The 22656-nt window shown below is 43.3% G+C and overlaps 1 protein-coding gene across 1 annotated transcript in view; it reads left to right on the forward strand.

The window, feature by feature from the left end:
- GLI3 (GLI family zinc finger 3) overlaps positions 1–22656 on the forward strand; it is a gene marked incomplete at its 3' end in the record, with an annotated part of 271120 nt that overhangs the window by 207467 nt on the left and 40997 nt on the right. Inside the window, exon 10 of the mRNA XM_082845989.1 lies at positions 1063–1203. Within this exon, the coding sequence (XP_082702115.1) occupies positions 1063–1203 (141 nt within the window). The remainder of the gene's footprint in view (positions 1–1062; positions 1204–22656) is intronic.

Raw genomic sequence — 22656 nt, forward strand, 5'->3', positions numbered from 1 at the left:
ATGTCCACAGAATCTGGACCTTGCAATGTTCAGGCTGCTTCAGCCCCAACCTGAGAGTGCTTAAGCCCACGTTTCCTTTTTAGGGAGCACTTGGAAGGTGGAACGAATGGGTGTCATGGGCTCTGAGAACCATCCTTCTTCTTGCATGTTGCTGGTTATGCCTAAACACTTGTATACAGCTTTTACCATCTAACCTCAGATTAGATCCCGAATTTGCACACCTCATCATCTCCCAGAATTCTGGAAATCCTTTGTCTTTTCATTTCTGCAAAGCTGCCTTAGAAGACTAGAAAAGACTTTACCGACAAGCTTTAGATGCTATGGTTCTTGGGCAGGGAGTGTACGCTTGGAGACCGGAAGCTGAGCCCAGAAGACATCATCCCTGTAAAACTCCACACAGTGCCTCTCACAGCCTCCAGTGGCAGGGAGAACAGAATCAGAATTAGCAGTAAACCACTTCCCTGGATTCCAACGTAGGAGAATAAACAAATTAATATGCTGAAAAGAATTTAACCGAAAGAACAGTCTTTTGGATAAAAGACTCCATCACCTAGTTTCATTGCTTTTCTTAAGAGATGACATCTTAGGTTGCTCTCACCTTGGTATTCAGGACAGCAAAGTTTGGCCTCAATACCTTACCGACGTTCTGGTTTGGACCGTTGCCTTTAATCACAAGTTAACAACCTTCGAAGGCATATTGAGTAAATCTGAAAAAAATTCACACAAATGATTCCATCTTTGGTTTCTTCAATTCACAAAACCCAGCTGATAGACTTGGGCTCTGTTTTATTTCCCCCCAAAAAAATTGCATCTGGAGGAAGACAAGCCTACGTCGGGTTTTTCATTTCTCTTCTTTTTTTTTTTTTGACTTTTTATTTTATATTGGAGTAGAGTTGATGAACAATGTTGTGATAGCTTCAGGTGTCCAGCAAAGTGGTTGCGCATTTTCCCCTTTAGGTTGTTACAGAATAGTGAGCAGAGTTCCCTTTCTCTTCTGTCTGCCGTCCCATCGTGTCTGATTTTGTGTCTCTTTCTCCTCCCTTCCCCACGCCTGCCTTTCAGGAACAGCCTGAAGGGACAACCCTGGTGAAGGAGGAAGGGGACAAAGAAGAAAGCAAACAGGAGCCTGAAGTCATCTATGAGACAAACTGCCACTGGGAGGGCTGTTCTCGGGAGTTTGACACCCAGGAGCAGCTGGTGCATGTGAGTGAAGGGGGCCGGGAAGGGGGCTTTACAGCTATGTGACCTTTCCTGCGGGGTCAGTTCCCCTGACCCCATGCTGAGTCAAGTTTCTCAGCTAGCAGCCTAGCAAACTGGAGGGGGCTTGATGACTTTCTGAGAATAAAGAGAACTCTGAGCCACTGTGCTTGACCTGTTCAGTCAGCTAAAGCTGAGTGTAAAATTCAATAACGTCTTCAAGAGAGAGTGTAATGACTCTGATCCCATAAGCGAGAAAACACTGTTTTGAGTTAGCGACTTTGATGGTTATTGAGTAATAGTAAGCTGGACATGAATTATTATTAACCTTTTAACCAAGTTTGATTTTAACCAAGACCCAGTAGCAATCGAAAACATCATAGAGGTGGGGGAAGTCCTTTTTCTCCCTCCTCCCTTCCCCTCCCCGACCCTCACCAGCTAAGGAGCCTCCCATGATTTGAGGCGTCAGTTGGTACTTGCTATGAGAAGTGGGTAATGGTTTGCGATAAGCCGTTAGCACAGTTTCTTGACTTGAAGCCAATCCTTGCGGGCCTCACAGTTCCGTGGAAAAAGCAATATCTATTTTAAAATGTGTCTAATGATGTATATTTTTGAAAACTGCAATGTGGTCCGACTGAGAACCTCAGCTCGCCTTCCCACACCAGCTTCAGAAGTCTTTCCCGTACTCCCTTGCCAGTTATTTCAAATAGTGCAGGGTACCCCCGTCTACATAACCTCATGAGCCCCGTTTCCTTGGCCCGTGCTTCGTCTTTGTCTGGCACTTTCTCAGGCCAGTAGACTCTCCCTGGCACATGGGGCCAGGGGCAGTTGAGATGGAAGGGCATTCGCATCATCAAGGGTGACACGATGTCAAAGCACAGGGTTGCATTAAGGCATTGGGATGGTTTGCTGTGTGTAGCCCTTTCATAAGCTTTCAATATGACAGCAAATCTGACAGTAACTTCCTCATGACCCCCCCGCCCCATCACCTACACACACCATACACACCCCCATTCCATTCTCTTTACTTTTACAGTCACTTTTTATTTTTAGATGATCTGTATCGCTTGATAACCCTCCTCCGTTTAAACACTAAGATTATACAATTCCTATTTGTTCTTATCCTCTAATATGTACCACATGCTGCAGTTACATTATAGTGTCAAATATATGGTTTGCCAGGTTTTCAGATCCATCATATACAGAATGTTTTGAGGGCTTACCATGACCTCAGGGTTCCCCCCCCATTTCTTTTTTGATCATGTCTCCTTGTAATAGTATAGAGAGAATTCTAGATTTCTCTGCCCAGCAAGAAACCAGAAAGTCAAATGTTTTTAATTAAGGTATATTTCCAGATTTTTCCATGAACTTAATTTGATTCCTTCTCTTTAATTTGATGCAAGTGTTATTTTTAAGCCAAGCCTGACTTAACAGCCTTTTATTCTTGCTGATTGTTTTAATGGAAACCACAGACATTGTAACACTAAAGGGAAAAAAAAAAAAAAAAAGAAGCTTGGAATTCTTCTTTTAATGTGGGGAAATAAACCCAAAGAAGAAAGAATGCCAAGAATACCCTCAGTGATAGAGTGAGTGAACATCGTACATGAGAAGAACTGGTGGTACAAAACCTGCCGTCATAAACGAGATGCTGCTAGGCAGTGCTGCTTGCCTTTTAAAACATCCTTCTGAGAGAGGACACGGTCTCATGGTGCCTTTTCTGTGGATAAGTCATTGCAGTTTCCAAGGAGCGCTGTGATTGTTGTTCAGCTGTTAGCAAATGAGGAAGGAAATTCCAAGTCTACATTTAAAAGAAATTGTGTTCCTCATCAGAGGGCAGTCTTGAGATAACATGTTGGGGGGTTGTGGTTATACCTTCCCATTTTCCCTGCCTTCTATGTCACATGAAAGCTTTTAAAAGACAGTGGTTATTGCAGTATTTGTATTTAATCTCAGTGGCAAAAGGTTTTAGGTAGGGATGATGCTTTAATAGAGAGATCTGAGTAGTTTTAAGGCAAGGCTGCTTAACCTGTCAACTAAATGGCCACCATGTTGTCTGCTTTCTTATAAAAACTAGGAAATGAATTACATAGACACCGGAATTTTTTAATTCCAAATTGGCAAGAAGAAATTCGTGTCAGGCTTAGGAGAAAATCCAATGTATTATCTTTACGATATTAATTTTAGTCTGAGATAAATTATATGACTTAAGGAAACTTAAGTGAATTAAAAATTTTAACTTACAATAACATAAATAAAGATGCTGGTTTATATCGCTTATTCTCTGCCTTTTCACTCATCATCTGACGTGTAGAAATTCCAAATTTGTACGTGTAAATTGATTTTACTTCACGTGACAGACATATAAGTGCCTTCCTACTCACGGTGAATCTGGTGGCTTCAGCGGTGGCCCCTGGTATATTATTTTTTGTAGACCGAATGAATAGCTAGTTGAAATCCACCTAATTACTTGGGTGGCAGATGGAAAAAAGACCAGTGGCAAAAACCAGTTTTTTAAGGACAGAGGAAGCATGAACTATGTGCATTGCTATGACTCTCCTTGGAGAGAGGACATTTTGTGAATTAGTTGAATTTTCATGCTGCAGACAACCAAGAGGCAAGGTGTTAAACCATTCTGATGCTCTGCCTTATTTATAGCCATGACCCATTCTTTTTCCCCCTCTTACAGTTAATAGAAAGATTCATGATTCTTCATGGTTGTCTATCTAGTGTCTGACAGTCCCGACTGCCTGCGAAAGCAAGTCACTATCTATAATTGATATCCTCCCGTGGAATAGGGTGCTGGCTGCAATTGAAGGGCTTTGCTGAAAGCTCTTAAATCCTGACAAGTTCTCCCCTTGTTCTGGTTCAGTCGCTGAGCTGCACGGTTGGAATTCCAGAGTCATTTGAACTTGGTGCAGAAGGGAGACATGTGTTTCGCATTAGCAAATCAGAGTTGAAGAGGAGAATTAGGGACTCGGCCGACTTTACCTGCCAGGTAGTCTCATTTTCAGCGTAATGCACTCCGTGTTCTCTTGAAAAGATGACCCCATCCCATTACTGTCCGAACAGATGGGCTAAATGTTTCCTTTGCCTTCTCGTCTCCTCTATTTCAAGCCCCTGTCCTTCTCCCGTAGTGTGTTGATTCCAGGTTTGCTGTGGAGTCTTTCTCACTGGGATGTTTAATTAATTCCTCTTCCCAGCAAGATAATTATAATTGGGCTTCATGACTCTCCAGCTAGTATTAAATGTGTCATAAATTTACTTCTATGCCCAGAAGCTAAGGAGACAGATGTATATTTTTGTTAGCTGGTTTTTTGTTGTACTTTGTCCCCTTCTTAGTAGCAGTTAAAATAAGAGAGTAAGAAGGATATAGAGTACAAAAATTAATTAAAGTGCTTTCGATTAAGACGGAATTTATTATTGATTTGTCAAGATGCCAGCCATTTCTCTTCCCTTGATAGCTGGAAAGCGCATAGTCTAACATCTCAAAATAATTTGAAAAGTCCACACTTCCCCTTCAATCCCAAATGAATTAGATCCTCTTTTTTTGCTGTCGTGCATTATCTATTCCCAAACGCACGACTCTTATATCTGATTCTGAAAGTCGTAGAATATCGGTTCGCCCAGTGTGGTTTCTGTTTTTGTTTTGTTTTGTTGGTTTAGCTTTTTTTACTATGGAAAACAACTCAAATTCTGTCTGCTGGCCTTGCTTCTCACAGAGATGAGAAAGGTTTCCCAACCTTCCTGAGACCCATTTCCCTCTTGCATTCATTCTGTCCCGGAAGACAGTTCCAGCTCTGGCCCTTGGATGCTTGAAAAATATCCAGCATGCGTTGCCTGCAGCCCAAGTTAGTCTCAGGTTCTTTGCTTCTGAATGGCGTTGTGTGTACCACTGATGTTCTGAGAGGCTTTTTAAGAAGAGGAGAAAGGAATACATGTGAAGAAAGAGGAACATGTACCTCGGTGTGCGTCACCACTGCCAGGCGTCTAGTTATGCTTGAAAACATAACTGCTGGTATCCGAAAGAGTAAAAATAGTACAATCACCATAGCTAATGCCCACCTGTTTGCTCTGTCACTGTAATTCGCTTAACTTCTATTACACCAACCCAACCCTTTTTTCCCGTTTAAGGAATAACACATATAATATTCTTTCCAAAGGTCTTTAAAAGGTCAAATTGTTTCTTTTACCAGTTTTATTCCCCATCCTGATCCCAGCAGGATAACCTTATCTGCAGGGAGGGCCTGGGCAGTTACACTGTGCGGGCTCTTGTCTCCTGCCTGTAGGGCCGAACAGCAGAGAACACGAGAGGTGTTTATGTGAGTCCCCAGCTTCAACTGGGTGGCATGTACGTCGCTGTACTCCTTCATTTGTATCTTTTAAACGTGGTGTCAAAAATTCACCCTTTTGTACAATGATTGGCCACCTCCTTGGATTTTAAATGCTTTCATATGCTGCAGATTTTGATCTCTAAAAGCGTGCTGAAGTTTCCTTTATCAGAAGAACACAGTTATAATCACCTTTGCTGCCATTTGAACACACATTCTATACATCGGCAGCATGAAAGTGAAAGGCTTTCTTCTTAATATCGTAGAGATTTAGATACAAAGGAAGCACACCTAATCTGCAAAGAACTGATGCGTCCGTAGAAATACGGGAGAGTGTTAGGATGTGGTGAAGACATTATTTTCATATTAATACCGTGTTCCCAAATTTGCATTTTAAATGTTTTCCAGCTAATTTTGATCCCTTTGCTAAAGTTGCATTGTGTATCTTTCCCTAAGAGAAGATGGAGTTTAAGATGTGATTGGGGCCTCCGATAAGAGGCAGAAATAGATTTGTGTGCACATAAAACCTAAAATGAATGAGTGAAGATTTTGATCTCATTTTCCCTACATCAATGCTAGTTAATTTAGTGACTCTAATTATTTGGAAATAACTGCATGGAAAAATGTAGACGAAGAACCACCAACTTCAAAGCCATCCTTTGACAATCGTGCCCCAGGGGTCACGTTCTTTTTCAAGTTACTGGCTAAATTGCACCTGCAGAAATTGTTCCCATAAAGACACTCGGGAGATTAGACTGAGTGGGGGGCATGGAGGGCTGTGTGGTCCACCAGTGAGAGCCTCCCGGCACCAGCGGAATTCTGAGTGGCAGCGCCATCTCTGCCCTGACCCTTGGGATGACCTCCCTGGAACCATTTGACCCTTTAGAACGTTATTTTCTCACTTATCATACTGTGAAACAGCCGTGAAAATAAGTGCCGTCCCCCACGTCCAAGGCCAAACAGAGATCTCATGCAGGAGGCCTAATGAGAAACAGACAGAGGGTCTCAAAGAGGTGACTCGTCTCTCTGTTTTATGTATTTGTGTTTTGCAGGGCGGAGTGGGGGAGGGGTGGGCAGTGGCGCTGTTGGGTTTTGTGGCCTCTGTGTATTAGCTCTAAGGCTTATTTCATATTCATTGTTGCTGAACTGAGGTGTGCATTTGACCGAAGCTGGAGATCCCGTTCTCTTCCCCCAGTGTGGTTCTAATGGATGGGACTTGGCCGAGACATTTCACCTCTTCCAGCCTTGGTTTTAGTAAAAGCAAGGGAAGGATTCAAAGTGGATCGTCCTTAGGCTAAGAATGGCAGGCAGCTTTCATTTCAGGTACAAACCTACTGGCCGGCAGTCACTTGGGGTGCTGAGCTGCGCTCTTCCCCACTTTCAGCTGCAGAGGCAGGGGGGTAAGGATGATGCAAAGCCTGCCATGGACGAGGTTTCGCAGCAGACAGGTACTCACTATATGTTTTCCGAAGTCCTCCAACTCTGTAGATTAAGTGCACTCCAGAACAATTGTGGTTAATTTTTCTAGGGGGTGGTATGTTAATTACTTGAGCAATGATTGAATTATTAAAATTCTCTCTTTACTAATGCTCCTGAACCCGTGAATGAAGAACAACAAATCAATATTTTAAATAAGATATAATGGGTATCGAATCATATCTTAGTTACTTTCTTAAATTTGTTCATCCGTTTTAGACCCCATGAAATATTTCATCAAAACCTTCATCCGAATAACTGTTTACTGCCTTTTGGGGAGGATTTTTCTATCAAAAGCTTTTTGATTGGTTCTGAATGATACTCTAGGTGAGATTCTGGATTCTGCTAATAATTAGTTCCCTGGAATATTCTGTATGGACGCAATTTATACAAGAGAAGATGGTGTCACTTTGGGCTGGGCTGCCTGCCTCACTAAAGTTTACTTGCCAATAGCAGATCTTGCTGATACCACGTATCCTCTTGTTTGTCAGCAAAAGTATGAGCTGACAAACAGCAACTCACTAGAAGAGGGCCTGGGTGCAGCCTTCATACTACCCACTGCCCCAGCTTTGCGGTGGGCACCTGCTAGCGCGACTTAGACCAGAGCCTCCTGGAGTGGTCCTTCTCATTGGGAGGGGGAGACACGGAAACATAAAAGCATAGTGAACAATGTAAATTGGACCTCATGAAGCCATAGAGTGTAGTTGTGATCTTAGGGGCTCAGAAGAGGAAGAAGGGTATGAGGGGTACCCAGAAAGCCTTCTGGGAAACGTGGGAAATATGGTTAAGGTCAAAGCAAAGCAGACCAAATATGCAGGTCAGCTTTTGAGATATGATGACGATGGTGATGGTGATGGTGATGGTGATGGTGATGGTGATGGTGATGGTGATGGTGATGGTGATGATGGTGATGGTGATGACGATGGTGGTGATGGTGATAATGATGGTGATGGCAATGAGGATGAGGATGGTGACAATGAGGATGATGGTGATGATTTTGTAAGAAGAAATAGCACCTTATCTGAAAGAAAACTTTGGCTGACCACTGTTCTCCTGCTATAGTACAATGCACTGCGTTTCAAAGCTGACAGACCTGGGTTCAAAACCTGCTTTCCACACTAGGCATGTTACATTCTTTCTCTTGAAACAAGAATAATAATAGTATTTACTTCATAAAACAGTTGGGGGAATTAGCTTAAAAGTTATGCTCAGTAAAGTGTTAGTGCTTCTCCATATAAAAGTAAAAAGTGTAAAGGTATTTACCGGCTGCTAAGTGCATGTGTGTTGCCCGTGAAAACATGGTTTAGGCTGGTATTCGGGCAGTGTTTGCGTTGGCATGTCACCATGTAGTGAATAACTGCATAAAGATGCTGACCGGGCCCCCAGTTCATGAAACCTAGGAGAGAAGGGCTGGAGAAGTCCCTGGGTCCCTTCCTTGTACTCCAGATCCCTCACTGGACTTGCTTGTGCTGTGTTGAGATTCAGCGCCTCATCCTGTTATGAGTTCAATTGTGCTGACATCCTTCTGAAAGTTCTCCTTAGTGGTTGCCCTAAAACGAGGCTCCCCAACCTGGGCACACGGGGGCAGGGGGTTCTTTGGTGTGGGGACTCTCCTCTTCCTTGTAGGACTGTTAGCAGCATTGCTGACCTCTGGCCACTGGATTCTGGGAGCGCCCCTTCTCCATTGTGACAACCAAAAATGTCTCCAGACATTGCCAAATGTCCCCTGGGAAGGGAGAATTACCCCCAGTTCTGCTCTAATCTTTCCTCTTGCAATGTGGGAAGAAAAAAGCAACAAAAATTTTAAAAGTATATTTGTGATTAAAGATAAATTTTCTCCTGCTCAAATGTACTTTAGAATGTTCGGATTAAAAAGAAAAGATAACCTCATTAAACAGTCTCCAGCAAAAGACTATATGTATTATATATATATTTATAAAAAATATATATATATACACATTCTGTATTACATTTATAGATATTATGTGTGTGCATGTACGTGGTGTGTGTGTGTGTGTGTGTGTGTGTGTGTGTGTGTGGTGTGCATTAATTGGCAGAACTTAATTTTAAAACCACATTTGCTAAGGTTAGGCACACACAGTAGTTCTCAGGAAGTCCCATAACCAGCCAAGCCCTTTGTCTTGGTGGAGAAATTCCATCACTGTTTCTCTTTTTTTTGCAGACCGAGGGAAGTCACTCAGACTTCAGCTTCTGAGACCATGGCAAGCAGGGTTGGAGATCAGGCTCCTGCTTTGACATAAAACAGAGCTCAAAGAACAGAAAGCAATTTTCTAGTGCAAGGACTTTTTGAAGATTCAGAGACATTTAGGCTTTTCTAAGATTAGCTAAATACTGCCATAGATGGATTTTTTTTTTTCGTTTCTAGAATGATTAGTGTTGGCTAGAGAAGAGAATTGTAAGTGGCATATTCTCAAAAGACTATGTATAGGCCAAGGCCTTAAACTTAAGCCATCCCCAGCCCCCCAGTTGACAGTAAAACTAGCATCAGTGAGTGAGGGTGTGGAGAGAATATTGGATGGTGTGTTGGAGATCTATCTTTTATCCCTACATCTGCCAAAAGTTGCTTCTGACGTTGAGTAAGTCACCCTACAACTTCAATCATTAGTTTCTCATCAAAAATGGAGATAATATCTATCTGATTTTCCTCACAAGTTTTTTTGATTTGTTTTTTGTTTGTAAGGATAGAATGAGATCATGTAATGGAAGTGCTTTGTAAACTCTGAAGCATTATTCAAATATAAGGAAGGATAGAATCCATGAGAAGTAGCATTAATAAATCTACCTAATGGAGAGATTAAGGAGACTTTTCACCAGAATAAAAAAGTTTTTAAGTATGTTGGTAATTCAGTTGTGCCCTCTCACCTCTGTAGGCTGTTGATCTTACCTGTTACAGTACATCATCATCATCACCACCTAGTGGCTGCTATACAAATTGCAGGCATAGTATCGAGAAGAAAAAAGCCTCATGCACATCAGACCTATGGACTTCGGGTTGGGGTTGATACACCTTTTTATGTTTATCCCTTTGAGTAAGGAGAACATACAGGGCAGGATGTTCAGGAAGAAATAGAGCAGGCTATTAGGAAGATGATAGATGTACAGGCAGAGCAGTGGGAAGACAAGTAAAGTGAAGGTGCAGAAGAAGGACTGAGAGAAAGGTCTTGTGGAGATCAGATTTGAACATGGTCTTGAAAAGGAAAGTGGATTTAAATAGGGAAAGACCATTGCAGGGAGGAGCTGGAGCTTCCATGTGGAAAAGACAGTAGGAAGAGGTTAATGGTTGCAGAAAATATGGGAGAATTTTATCTCTGAGTCGGTTATATAAGGCTGGGGTTTTTGACACTTCTTGGGGTCAGAAATATAATTACAAAAGGATTCATTCTGTGCCTTTGGACTGAAAAGTGGTAAGTAATGCAGTTATGTTAGAACCAAGTGTGTCTGGAAGGCAGAGGGTAGTGGGAAGTAAGGTTATGGAGCAGAGAAGCACCATTTCATGGGTGACCTGACTGCTAGATTAGCAGTCTGACTTATCTTCCAGATGGAGTGAGGAGAATCAATGTTTCTGATGAGAAAGTTTGAGCCCGCATGAGCTCTAGAAAGAGGAGGGCTGAGCTTTGCACAGCTGTATTTGAAGAGGGCAGGGGTACGAGTAGGGCAGGGCTGGAAGTAAGACTCAGAAGTGGGAATTATTTTAACTTATTTTTTTTCAACCTGGGAGTAGAGTTCGGAGATGTTTCACAATTATGGTTTTCGTAGCTAATGTGGGCATTGTAGACGTTGTTCAGAGATCAGTTTGAAGTTTCCGGTTGCTGACTGGGCACCTGGGAGGTGGTTTTGCCCATGCAACTCCTGTCTCTTATGTGAGTGGACCAGGTAGGTTCATTACTTAAAGCTCCTCAAATCTTGTTGTCTCTCTTAGAAGTAGATTGACCAGGGTTGTTGACCAGTGATCTCTGATGATTTTTGGAAGATGCCTCCTATGGTGTTAGTCAAGATTTTAGCACCCGGGTAGTGATGGTTTTATTGCTACTAGTATCAGTTTTCTTTCTTTGTTGTTTTGTTTTTCTCTGTGCCTATTTTCTGGTTATGGGTACACGATCTCAAGTTCTGAAAATGTCTTTCAAGTCAGGAAAAGGAAACTGTGCCAGCCCTCTTCTGTCAGCTTCAAAGGATTTGGGGGTGGGAGACCTCTTTACACACCTGGTCCAGCCCTGTCTCACCTGCTCCCTCCGTTTCACCTTGAGGGACCTCGGTTTCTTGGGTGTTACCTTCAGCAAGCGTGATGTGTCCCAAGGAGCCAAGCTTTCTCTCCAGGATGAGCAGGAGAACCCTGGCTCAGGAAGAGCAGGTCTTCCCCAGCATCCTTCCCTGGCGGTAGTGAAAGTGTTCACCCTTCCCTCTCCTGGACCACTTGGCCAGACATGGTGCAGTTCCTACCGGCCAGATAAAGCAGTCAAACAGACTGCAAAGAAAACACAGCCCTCCTTGTATTCTCCTTGTGTTCAGCAGAGATAACTTTGCTGGAGTTTCAGTACTGAGTCATTTGGCTTCTGGCAGGCGCTTTAATTGCTAAAATGCAGATTTTTTTTTTTTCTTGATCAAGAAGGGATTATTCTTGTTATCAGTCCAGAGCATCTTAGTTCAAGATGAAAAGCCTTTACTGAATTACAGATGTACGTTTGTACAAAGCTTTTCGGCGATTGACAACTCAAAGAGAAAGTATGATTTATTAGCCTATAATGGCTAACCCTGAGCTATGGTCTAGGTTCTCCCGATTTGTGAAATTGCTTAATATGAACTGCCTTTTATGCCGTTCAAGCCTCAGGTGACTCAAATAAATGTAGTCTCCATTACAGGATATGTTACGGAAGAGGGAAAAAGAAAAGCGGGGAGGGAGGCAAAAGGAGAGAAGTGGCTTCTAAAATTCATCTTGGTGGTGCCTTTTACAGTAGTTTGGCTGATAAGCTGACAGAGGAAAGATTAATAACGAGGCTTGTCGCTATCAGTACCTGCTTGTCGATTCTCTGTAACAGGGCTGTCTGTTCAGCATGGAAATTATTGATTAAATAAAAATTGCTATTAGATTGTGATGTGATCCATAATCACAAACAATGGTGGACATTCCTCTTTTAGATCCTCAGCCATGCATCAAGTTGTTTCTTTTTTTCCCTTGCTGTAATTTATATCGCGCTGACACTTGAGCTCATTAGGACTAGCCTTTCTGCTCGGAGGCAGGAAAGCACGGGCATGCGCAGACCGGCCAGAGTGGGCCGGAGGATGGAAGGACCATTCTGGTCGGGGGCCTGGCCAGTTCATCCACTGGGCAGCAGCAGGGTTTTTGTCTGTTTGTTTGTTTAACTCTCTTTTTTAATTGTGTTAAAATACACGTAGCATAACACTTACCAGGAATACTTTTTTCTAGTTTTCCTGAGTATAATTGAAATATAAAATTGTATATGTTTAAAGTGTACAACATGATAACTTGATATACATATGCGACGTGAAATGATGAACACAGTCAAGTTAATTAACACATCTATCACCTCACAGAGTTACATTTTATTGTGCTGTGATGAAAACACTTAAGGTCTACTGTCTCAGCAAGTTTCAAGTATACAATAGGGTATTCCTAACTATAGTCACCATGCTGTATATAGATCCTCGACTTACTCATCTTATAAATGAAAGTTTGTACCCTTTGACCAGCATCTATTCATTTCCCCCACCCTCCCCCAGACCCTGGCAACCATGACTAATACTGTTTCTATGAGTTTCACTTTATTTTTTATTTTTTTAGATTCCACATATAAGTGACACCATACAGTATTTGTCTTTCTCTATCTGATTTATTTCACTTAGCATAATGCCCTCCAGGTTCATCCATGTTGTCTCAAATGGCAGGGTTTTCTTTTTTTAATGGCTGAGTAATATTCGTTTTTTGAGGAAGCTCCTTACCGTTTTCCATGATGGCTGTACCAATTTATATTCCCACCAATAGTGCACAGAGTTTCCTTTTTCTCCATTTCCTCACCAACATTTGTTACCTCTTGCCTTTTTGATAATAGCTATTCTAACAGGTGTGAGAGTATATCTCACTGTGGTTTTGATTTGCATTTCCCGATGATTAGTGATGCTGAACACCTCTTAACGTACCTGTTGGCCATTCGTATGTCTTCTTTGGAAAAATGTCTAATCAGATCCTTTTAAATTGGATTATTTGGGGTTTGGGGTTTTTTTTTTTTTTTTTTTTTGCTATCAAGTTGGATGACTTCTTTTTTTGGATATTAATCCCTTAACAGATATGCGGTTTGCAGTTTTTTTTCTCCCATTATGTAGGTTGTGTTTTCATTTTGTTTCCTTTGCTGTGCAGAGCTTTTAGTTTGATATGCTCCCACTTGTTTATTTTTGCTTTTGTTGTCTGTGTTATTGGTGTTATATCCAAAAAATCATTCCCAAGACCAATGTTAAGGAGGTTTTTCTTTCTGTTTACTTCAAGGAGCTTTACAGTTTGGGGTCTTTAATCCATTTCAAGTTGGTTTTTTTTTTCTATTTCTGTGGAACATGCCATTGGAATTTTGATAGGGATTGCCTTGAATCTGTAGATCACTTCGGGTACTATGGGTATTTTAGCAATAGTAATTCTTCCAATCCAAGAACAGACTCTTTCCATTTATTTGTGTCTTGTTTAACTTATTTCATCAGTATCTTACAGTTTTCTGTGTACAGATCTTTAACTTCTTCCTTTAACCTCTTTTAAATTTACTCCTAGCTATTTTATTGTTTTTGAAGCTATTGTAAATGGGATTGCTTTTTAAATTTCTCTTTCAGGTGGTTCATGGTTAGTGTGTTAAAACACAACTGATGTTTGTATGTTGATTTTGTATCCTGAAACTTTGCTAAAGTTGTTTATTAGTTCTAACAGTTTTTTGGGTGGACTCTTTGGGTTTTCTATACATAAAATCATGTCATCTGTCAACAGAGACAGTTTTCCTTCATTCCTTCCAATTTTGATGCCTTGTATCTCTTTTTCTTGCCTGATTTCTCTGGGGCTTCCAGTACCATATTGAATAGAAGTGGTGAGAGTGGGTGTACTGATTTTGACCATTTTGAAGTGTGCCGTTCAGCGCCATGTAGCACATTCACAATTGTGTGCCGCCATCGCCACTACCTAGGTCCAGAACATTTTCCTCACTGCCAAAGGGAACTATACCCATAAAGCAATCACTGCTCTTTCTTCTTCCTCCACAGCCCCTGGAAACCACAAATCTACTTTCCGTTTCTGGATTATTTGCTTATTCTGAACATTTTGTAGGAATGAAATCGTATAATATATGATCTTTTGTGTCTTCGTTTTACCACTTACCAGTGTTTTCAGGGTTCATCCACGTTGTAGCATGTGTTAGTGCTTCATCCCTTTTTATGGCCGAACCATGTTCCATTGTCTGACTGTATTACATTTTGTTTATCATCCTTTTATCTGTGGAAACAATTTGGACGTTTTCCACCTGGTGACTACTGTGTTCTTACGAGCATTCGTTTTTCATTTCAACATTTATTTTCCAATCTTTCAGGTGTGTTTCTGCGAGTGAGACTGCTGGCTCATATGGTATTTCTATGTTTAATTTATTTGAGATGCTGCCAAACCTACAGCAGGTTTTAAGCTGTCTTGCACAAGCTCTGCCTTCTCAGGGGGTCTTACCGCTAACCTCATTAGCCCCTTGGATGTACTCATTATTGTGTCCCCACCACCACCTCCCCACCTTGCCTGGGCTCTGCCTACCCTCGCTGGGCTGCAGGCTCAAGCTGGCTGTCTGGGTGCTTCTCTCCAAAGCGACTGGTGGCTCTACCCTCTGTGGGCACGTGGGCGTCACTCGGCAAAGAGGACCATACATCTACTGTCACCACTTTTCCCCCCAAAGGGGTGGGACTGTTTTGGACAAATGCATAGACTAAATATTCAGAGCATTAGGTCATGTGGGCTTGGCCAAACAAAATAGACTGACAGGTTGGCCAAATTTTATATTTAAAGGGCGATTCAGATGCAGTTCTGTTCGGGAGGAATGACCATAGTCCTTTCACAGTAGCTTGTTTGCGGGTTCATAGCTGGATATTAACTTGATTTGTTTTTTGTGGATATTAATTTTATGATCACTTCTAAATGTAGAGTCTTAAAAACGACCTAACCCACTACCTGCCTTTTTTTAAACCAAGTACAGTGAAGTCTAGAAAGGGTCAGGACGTTATCTAAGGCCACTAAACTGGTTAGTGAGTGGCTTTGGTACCAATTAATTTGTTCACTCAAAGACGAATTCTCTTGTTTTAAATGGTTGCTTGGCACATATAATGAAGGCCTGGCCTTTAGACTTCCTAAGCTATTAAATTTACGCATTCTACCATCCCCCACTTCACTCACCTCACCCCTGCCCCCAACACACCGCCTGCCTCTGTCTGTCTGTCTCTCTCTCTCTCCATTTTCCTCTTGCAGGGGAAAGCTGCCTCCAGCACACACACACATTTACTGCAAGTTGGAAACCACTGAAAGTAAATATAACTCTTCATCACAAACATCAGACCCCTTTAATCCAAACAGAGGTGAAAGTCAGATGCCCATCTAGGGCTGATCATCTTGACTCAAGATAAAACTCATGCATTTGTCTTTTGCTTGAGAGAGAATATGTGTGATTGATTATATTAAACTTAGGACTGGAAACAACACTGCAAGAAGGCAGAACTTTTGGAACTTGAAACCCCAAGCTGTCAGTCAGCACTCCCACCCCGCACTTCTGCTGTTGTTTCCTAGTTTGGCTTTAAGCTGTAGCCCTTCACATGGATGGAGGCAAGGATGGGACTTCTCCAGGGTGGAAACAGCCAGCAGGACAGTCCCTTGGTACCAAGGCCCAGTACCAGCTACAGAGGTGCTACCCAGACTGGACAGCCAAGCTTCCTGATGGGCCTGAATAGAGAGCACGAGGCCCTGGAGGGGAAGCGAATGCGAGAGAGTTGGGGGTCACCCAAGAAAGCCCTTCTGACGGAGTAACCGCAGCTTCTCGAAGAAAGCAGGCACCAAGTGTGCAAAATATAGATCCCAGTGGAATTCTTTGATAAAGTTAGACTTTAAGTCATCCATACAGAAGCTAGAAAGAAAGTGCATACGTGGAGACAAGAAAGAGGTGTGGCATAGACGTATCTGACCCGCCTCCAATCCAGTGGCTGGTGGGCAGGTTGAGGGCCTCAAAAGGGCTGCTGTGGAATCTGGGGAAGGGGAGGCGTATTCCTTGGAACTCATGGTTTAGAGGTGACACAGGGCTGTGAAAGCCAAACAGCTCATTTTCTAGTTTGCTCTTGCCTTTGTGTTCATTTGAATGAACACGCACTTGGGACTGGGAACTAAGGGTACATCAGCGATTCACACGAGGCCTGTCCTCTGGGGCTTCCCATCCAAAACGGGGGGACAGCAGGAAAAAGAAGAAGAGTGTCTGTCCAACTGAAAAGGGATGGAGATCATGATTGACAAAGGGGATCAGAAGCCAGCCGAGTGACCAAATCTCTCAAGCAGAGAGGTTTATCCGATGCCAGGGGACTGAAGTTCATTACAAATGGAACCAGGAACCAATATGAGAAATTTTTGAGCAGCTACAAAAAAGTGGGTGACGGGCTGGGAGATTGAAGTTGGTGATATCATTCAGCACTTTCAAAGAGGGCAAGAGAGTGAATTCTGAAAATGACAGGCGGAGGATGTCGAGTCAGTGCTGGAGGAAACTATATTTTTATTGTTAAAAGTTTTTTGTCTTATCACAAGATGAAATAGGAATCACTGGGACCCTCTGGGATCACCAAGAAAAACATTGCACTGGACCGTGCTGATGTTTTCTTTGGCAATTTTGTGAGGCTGGTTGGCCACGAAAATGCAGTAAATACATGTTGGGACCTCAGCAAAACATTTAATAAGCACCTTTGGCCAAGACAGAGAGCGATGGTTGCACTAAGCAGCAGTTAAGAGGCGTATTCATTGGGCTTGCCCCCAGCCCCGTCTTGCTTAGCAGTTTGATGTTTGTTTCCAGGACGGAGTCATAGAATGCAATTATCATCAAAGTTGTTTATGAGGAATTTTCAAATCCGGTTAGTGCCTGAATCAAGATCCTGAAAAATCAAACCACTGAAATCACTCCATGGAGATTTCAAATGATGATAATAACGTAGGGCCTTTAATGAACTCTAAATTCACTTTTACTAGACACGGAGATTTGCCCCCAAAACTAGCTTATGGGATTCTCAACTGCAGAAGAAACAGAAGTACACTTTATTAGAGTCACGCTCAAATTGTTTCAAGAAAATACCACTGAGCTCAGCATTCCAATGTCTAAAGATAATACTGATTGGATCAAGCAGAAATAGACCCAAACGTGCCTTGTGAATAGTGGTTGATAGAACCAAGGAAGAGAGATTTGGGGGTTTCAGGGGGACAGAGAGAGCTGGGGGCATGATAACCGCCTTCAACTATTGGTGGGTGGGTTGCCATCCTGTAGAAGATGGATCTGATCTTTCCCTGATGCGTAGAAACCATAGGGAAACAGATTTAGGTTTAATATAAGGAAAACTAATTTGACAGTAAGAGCTGACCAGAACGCTACCCCAGGAAAGAGAGAGTTCCTGAGCTCAACCTTAGGTATTTAAATTGGACACCATTGGGTGTGGAGTGTTATGAAGGTCATTCAGAGCCTCCCTGGGTTCTGGACTAGATGAATATTAGCCCTTTTAAAGTCTGAGAGAAATTGTTTTATTTTTTAGACATTTCCTGAAGCCAGTCATGTGCTGTGTTCAGAGGAGGAATAGGTTGGTATTTGTCCTTAACTAAGAATTCATGAAATCATCTCAGTTTTAGAACAGTTCTAACAGTCTTTCCTCTCTATTTATTCCAAGCTTTTCCTTTCCTTACTTAAAAATATTTTGTTATAAAACATATTACTAATTAGTAAAATGAATTAGCTGGACAAAGCACTTGAAAGCTGAATCTCTGAGCTCCTCAGATAACAAACTCGGGATAAGAATTTGGGGAGTCGTCAGGCCAGAGAGTTCCCTTGTATTCCAGAACTACCTCTAATCCAAAACTTCTTGGAATTTTGGGTTTTTTCTCATTGTGTTTTAGTATGACTAGTCCTGCTGTGGTTATTATTTATGAAAACTTCCCATAGAATTTGCTTTAGAAATGAGTCTTGTGTGCTGCGTACTTTTAGATCACATCCCTTTTTTTTTTCTGAGATACTTTCCGATAAAAGCGTTAGTGCTAAGGCCATTGACATGGAAAATCATCAAATGTGTTCTGAATACTAGAAAAGGAATTTTTTTTCCTCAAAAAATACCTCAGTTCCCTCTCGGATTTGGACTGTGCCTATGTGGCCTGAGTCTTTTGCAGCATGAAGGATATAAAACTTAGCCTGATCATTCAGAGTGTTGGCATCCTTTTTTTTTTTTTTTTGTCCAGACCGCAGTCCGTATCAGAGCAAGGCCCAGTCTTGTCTTTGTGTTTATTGCAAGCACGCAAGAGATTACATAATGCACTTTAAATTTTCTGCTCTTTCTGTTGTGTAGCAACAAACAGCTCTTGCTGGGTTCTGCTTTTCTCCTTTTTTCCTCTTTTTCTTTAATTTCCTTCCTGCACCTCATTATCTTGATGATTTATTTCACCCATCACCTGTGTTCTGGGCAGAGCTAAGGCATCTGCGGGGATGTTGATTGCTCCTCAGTAGCTAACCAGCCCTTCCTTTTCCTCCTTTCTTTGTGAATCAAGAGATAAGGGTGACCCCTTCATTTTGAGGGGCTGAGCTCAGAACATCTGGAGGATTCCCATTAGTGTGTTTTTTAATAAATTTATTTATTTATGGCTGTGTTGTGTCTTCGTTGAGGTGCGCAGGCTTCTCACTGTGGTGGCTTCTCTTGTTGGGGAGCACAGGCTCTAGGCATGCGGGCTCAGTAGTTGTGGCTCGCGGGCTCTAGAGCGCAGGCTCAGTAGTTGTGGGACATGGGCTTAGTTGCTCCGTGACATGTGGGATCTTCCCGGACCAGGGCTCGAACCCGTGTCCCCTGCACTGGCAGGTGGATTCTTAACCACTGTGCCACCAGGGAAGTCCCCATCAGTGTGTTTTTAATCATCAGAAACTCCTGAAAAACCTTAAGAAATTAGTAAAAAGAACCAAATCAAAATGAACCGTTCTTTACCTAAAGTACTAAGAAAATGTGAAATGCACTTACCAACCACTGTTTCCATGGCCTTCCCCTTTAGGGGTCCAAGCATCAGTAATTTCTTCCCTGAGGAACTTGGGGGCCATCTGATTGGTCCACTTGAAGGGACGGATGTTTTCTCTGGAATCATGTGTTCCAACTTGGTAATAAACCGAAATGACCCTGGCCGCCGAAATCTGGAGGTTCCGTCCCTGTCGGGAATTTAGGCCTGCCCCCTAATATCTGCAGGAGTACAAATAGGGGCTCACATGCTGTGTACCTCAATACTTAGCAGCTGTAAGTCAAACTAAGAAACCGTTCAATAAAATATTTTATACTTTGACCTGGTCTAACATGTCGTCCGAACAACTGGGAAGGCCAGATTTAAGAGAGGATTCTGAGTCCTGTGCCAGGATGTGGTGGCCCAGGGATGACTGTCTCCCACCCCCACTTCTTTCCCCCTCGGGCTCTGGAGAGGCATGGAGACTCCCACCTGCTGGTCCAGACCCCATCCCTATCCCCCCTCAATAGCTAGCCTTTGGTCCAGGGACAGACATACTTGGGAAGATGGCCTGGTTTGTCTTTCGAAGGAGGGACCCCAAGAAGGGTCCTGTCCAGACGTGAGAATCAGGCACAGAGTCTGTTTGTGCAGGGAATTCCAGAATCCCAGGATCTAGAGTGTGGTCCAGAAGAGGCACTGGGCTCCATTCAGGCCTCTCTGACTCCTCTTCCTGGGGGATAGGTGTTCGGCTGGAACAGGCTGGAACCAGACCCTCTGAAGCAGGGTTGCTGAGTCTGGTCTGCAGACCAGCGGCCAGTTCATGGACTGTCCCTGGTCTGTAGGGAGATGAGGAAACTGGGTGCCAGGTGGAAATCAGAGCACCTCTTCCTCCATGGAGAGCATATTGCTTCAGGGCTTCCCTGGTGGCTCAGTAGTTAAGAAGCTGCCTGTCAATGCAGGGGACACGGGTTTGAGCCCTGGTCCGGGAAGATCCCACATGCCACGGAGCAATGAAGCCCGTGGGCCATAACCACTGAGCCTGCGCTCTAGAGCCCGCGAGCCACAACTGCTGAGCCCGCGAGCCACAACTACTGAGCCCGTGAGCCACAACTACTGAGCTCACATGCCACAACTGCTGAGGCCCCCGCGCCTGGAGCCTGTGCTCCACAACAGGAGAGGCCACTACAATGAGAGGCTCACGCACCACAGCGAGGAGTGGCCCCCGCTCCCCTCAACGGGAGAAAGCCCGCGCGCAGCAACAAAGACGCAACTCAGTCAAAAATAAATAAATAAATAAATTTATTTTTAAAAAAAAGAGCATATTGCTTCCAAAAACTGTTAGTCGAACTGAGCAGCATGCTTTGCCAGTCTACGATGAGACACACACACTTTGTTTTCATCCTTGAGGAGCTCTCCTGGGCCCCCGAGGGCCTTTCTGGCTGAGTCTAACGCCAGCCCGGCTCAGTGACCTTGGCTTCTGCCGGTCCCTCAGGTCGTTTCTGGACTAAGAGTCTATGATATCTCCTGTATTTTCATCTCCCTGGATGCCTTACATCTTCCCTCCTTTCCCTAGTAAAACTCTGTAAATAGGTAGAACTTCTCCCACCCTCATGAGTCCGGAGCCTCACCCTAGAGCTGGTAGGGGACTTGGGAACCTGCATTTCTAACCAGCTCCTGGACAAGCCCTGCTCTGCCCTGCCGCCGCTGGCTCTGGAGCAGGTGCGCCACCGGGGCTGGGGGCTTGGGGGGCAGGAGAGCCTGGCCCCCTGGGCTATGTGGCTTAGAGCTCTGGTCCCTTACACACTCGCTTAAGTACAGGAGAATCTGTATTTTAGTTTAGAACCTGTTCCCTGCTCAATTTATTAAGTTCGTTTTGCGATTGACATATACACACTACTTAACTATATTTAAAACGGTTAGCAACAAGGACCGACTGTATAGCAGAGGGAACTCTGCTCAATAATCTGTAATCACCTAAATGGGAAAAGAATTTGAAAAAGAATAGATACGTGTATATGTATAACCGAATCACTTTGTTGTACACCTGAAACTAACACAACGTTGTTAAGCAGCTATACTCCAATATAAAATAAACACTAAAAAAAAAAACCACCTCGTTTTGTTCTCTTTTGAGGGGTGACACATTCAAATGAGATGTTAGTGGTAAAACAATTAGCTTCTTTATGGTAGAAAAGTGCATGAGATTTGATTCTAAGAGCCGTAGCAGCATCCTTTGGCCATGCTGAACTCGGGGCTCTGAGAAGGAAGTGATTTGAAGTATCCGCTTCCTCCTGCCAAAATTGCCTAAGCCCCCTCTCCTCTGCACCCCCGTCCCTTCCACCAACTCTTTTCACCAACTGGAGCCTCCCAGCTGACTCGACTTTGGAGACTAGAGATGAGTAGCCAAAGGGAGAAAGAGAAATGGAACAGGAAGCTGGGGAGGTAGTAAAAAAAATGTCCTTGCCTGCAGCCCACATCCTCCCTTCCCACCCTGGTCAGTGGTTTGTTGGGCCAGAGCCTAGGTGGATGGCGTCTCAGTAACAGACACAAGGAGGCCCCTGGTGAGTAAGCAGCCCTTTTCTAGAGCCGGGTGTCGGCTGCTTCCTGCCAAGTGTGCAAAAGACCAGCCCTGTCCTCGCCCCGCGGGCCCGGTGGAAGTTGAAAGTGCTTCTCCTGGGGTGAGTTCTTGGTCCTTAGGCACCATCCATCCATGTGTGTAGGCCAAAGAAATAACCAGGGCAGTGCAGGCATACGATGGTATCCATTCGAGTCTTGTTAACGCAGTGAGTAATTACAGAGGATGATGATGGCTTAGGTTCTCCAGCATTTTATTTTGTTCTCAAAGCTCCCAGCTTCATTGGAAGTCTTCATTCCAATACACTCATGACTTGCAGACCTGTCATTTGGATCTTGGGATTAAGGGCTTTGTCTGTACTCATAAAACGTTATAAGGCTGCTGGCCTCTATAGATGCATTTAAACTCAAAGAATTCATCAGTTCCAACATGCTGGAAGTTTCTTTCCAAATGTTTTAATTGCAATGCAGTGTAAAATTTAAGAGGGTTCGGGGAGGTAATTAAACATATGCAATTAATGTAGTGTCTAATGGCTCTTCCTATTAATTTTCACAGCCCAGATACTGTTTTTCCTTCATATCCTTCCTTCATATCCAGCCCCATGTGCTCCTTTGCTGTTAATCATACACCAAGGCCACACCATCCACAGGACCTTTGCACCTGCCATTCCCACAGCTGGGATCAGTCTTCTCATAGAATCCACAGACCTTCCTCTAAGCCTCTGCTGAAGTTCTCATGGTATCGAAGAGGTCTCCCCTGACCGGCTTGTAGAAAATGACTCATACGGCCCCTCCATCACTCCCTTAACCTGCTTTGTAACTTTTTACATATCTCATAAT

The sequence above is a fragment of the Leucopleurus acutus genome, assembly GCF_964270905.1.
Source record: "Leucopleurus acutus genome assembly, chromosome: 9".
Lineage (NCBI taxonomy): Eukaryota > Metazoa > Chordata > Mammalia > Artiodactyla > Delphinidae > Leucopleurus > Leucopleurus acutus.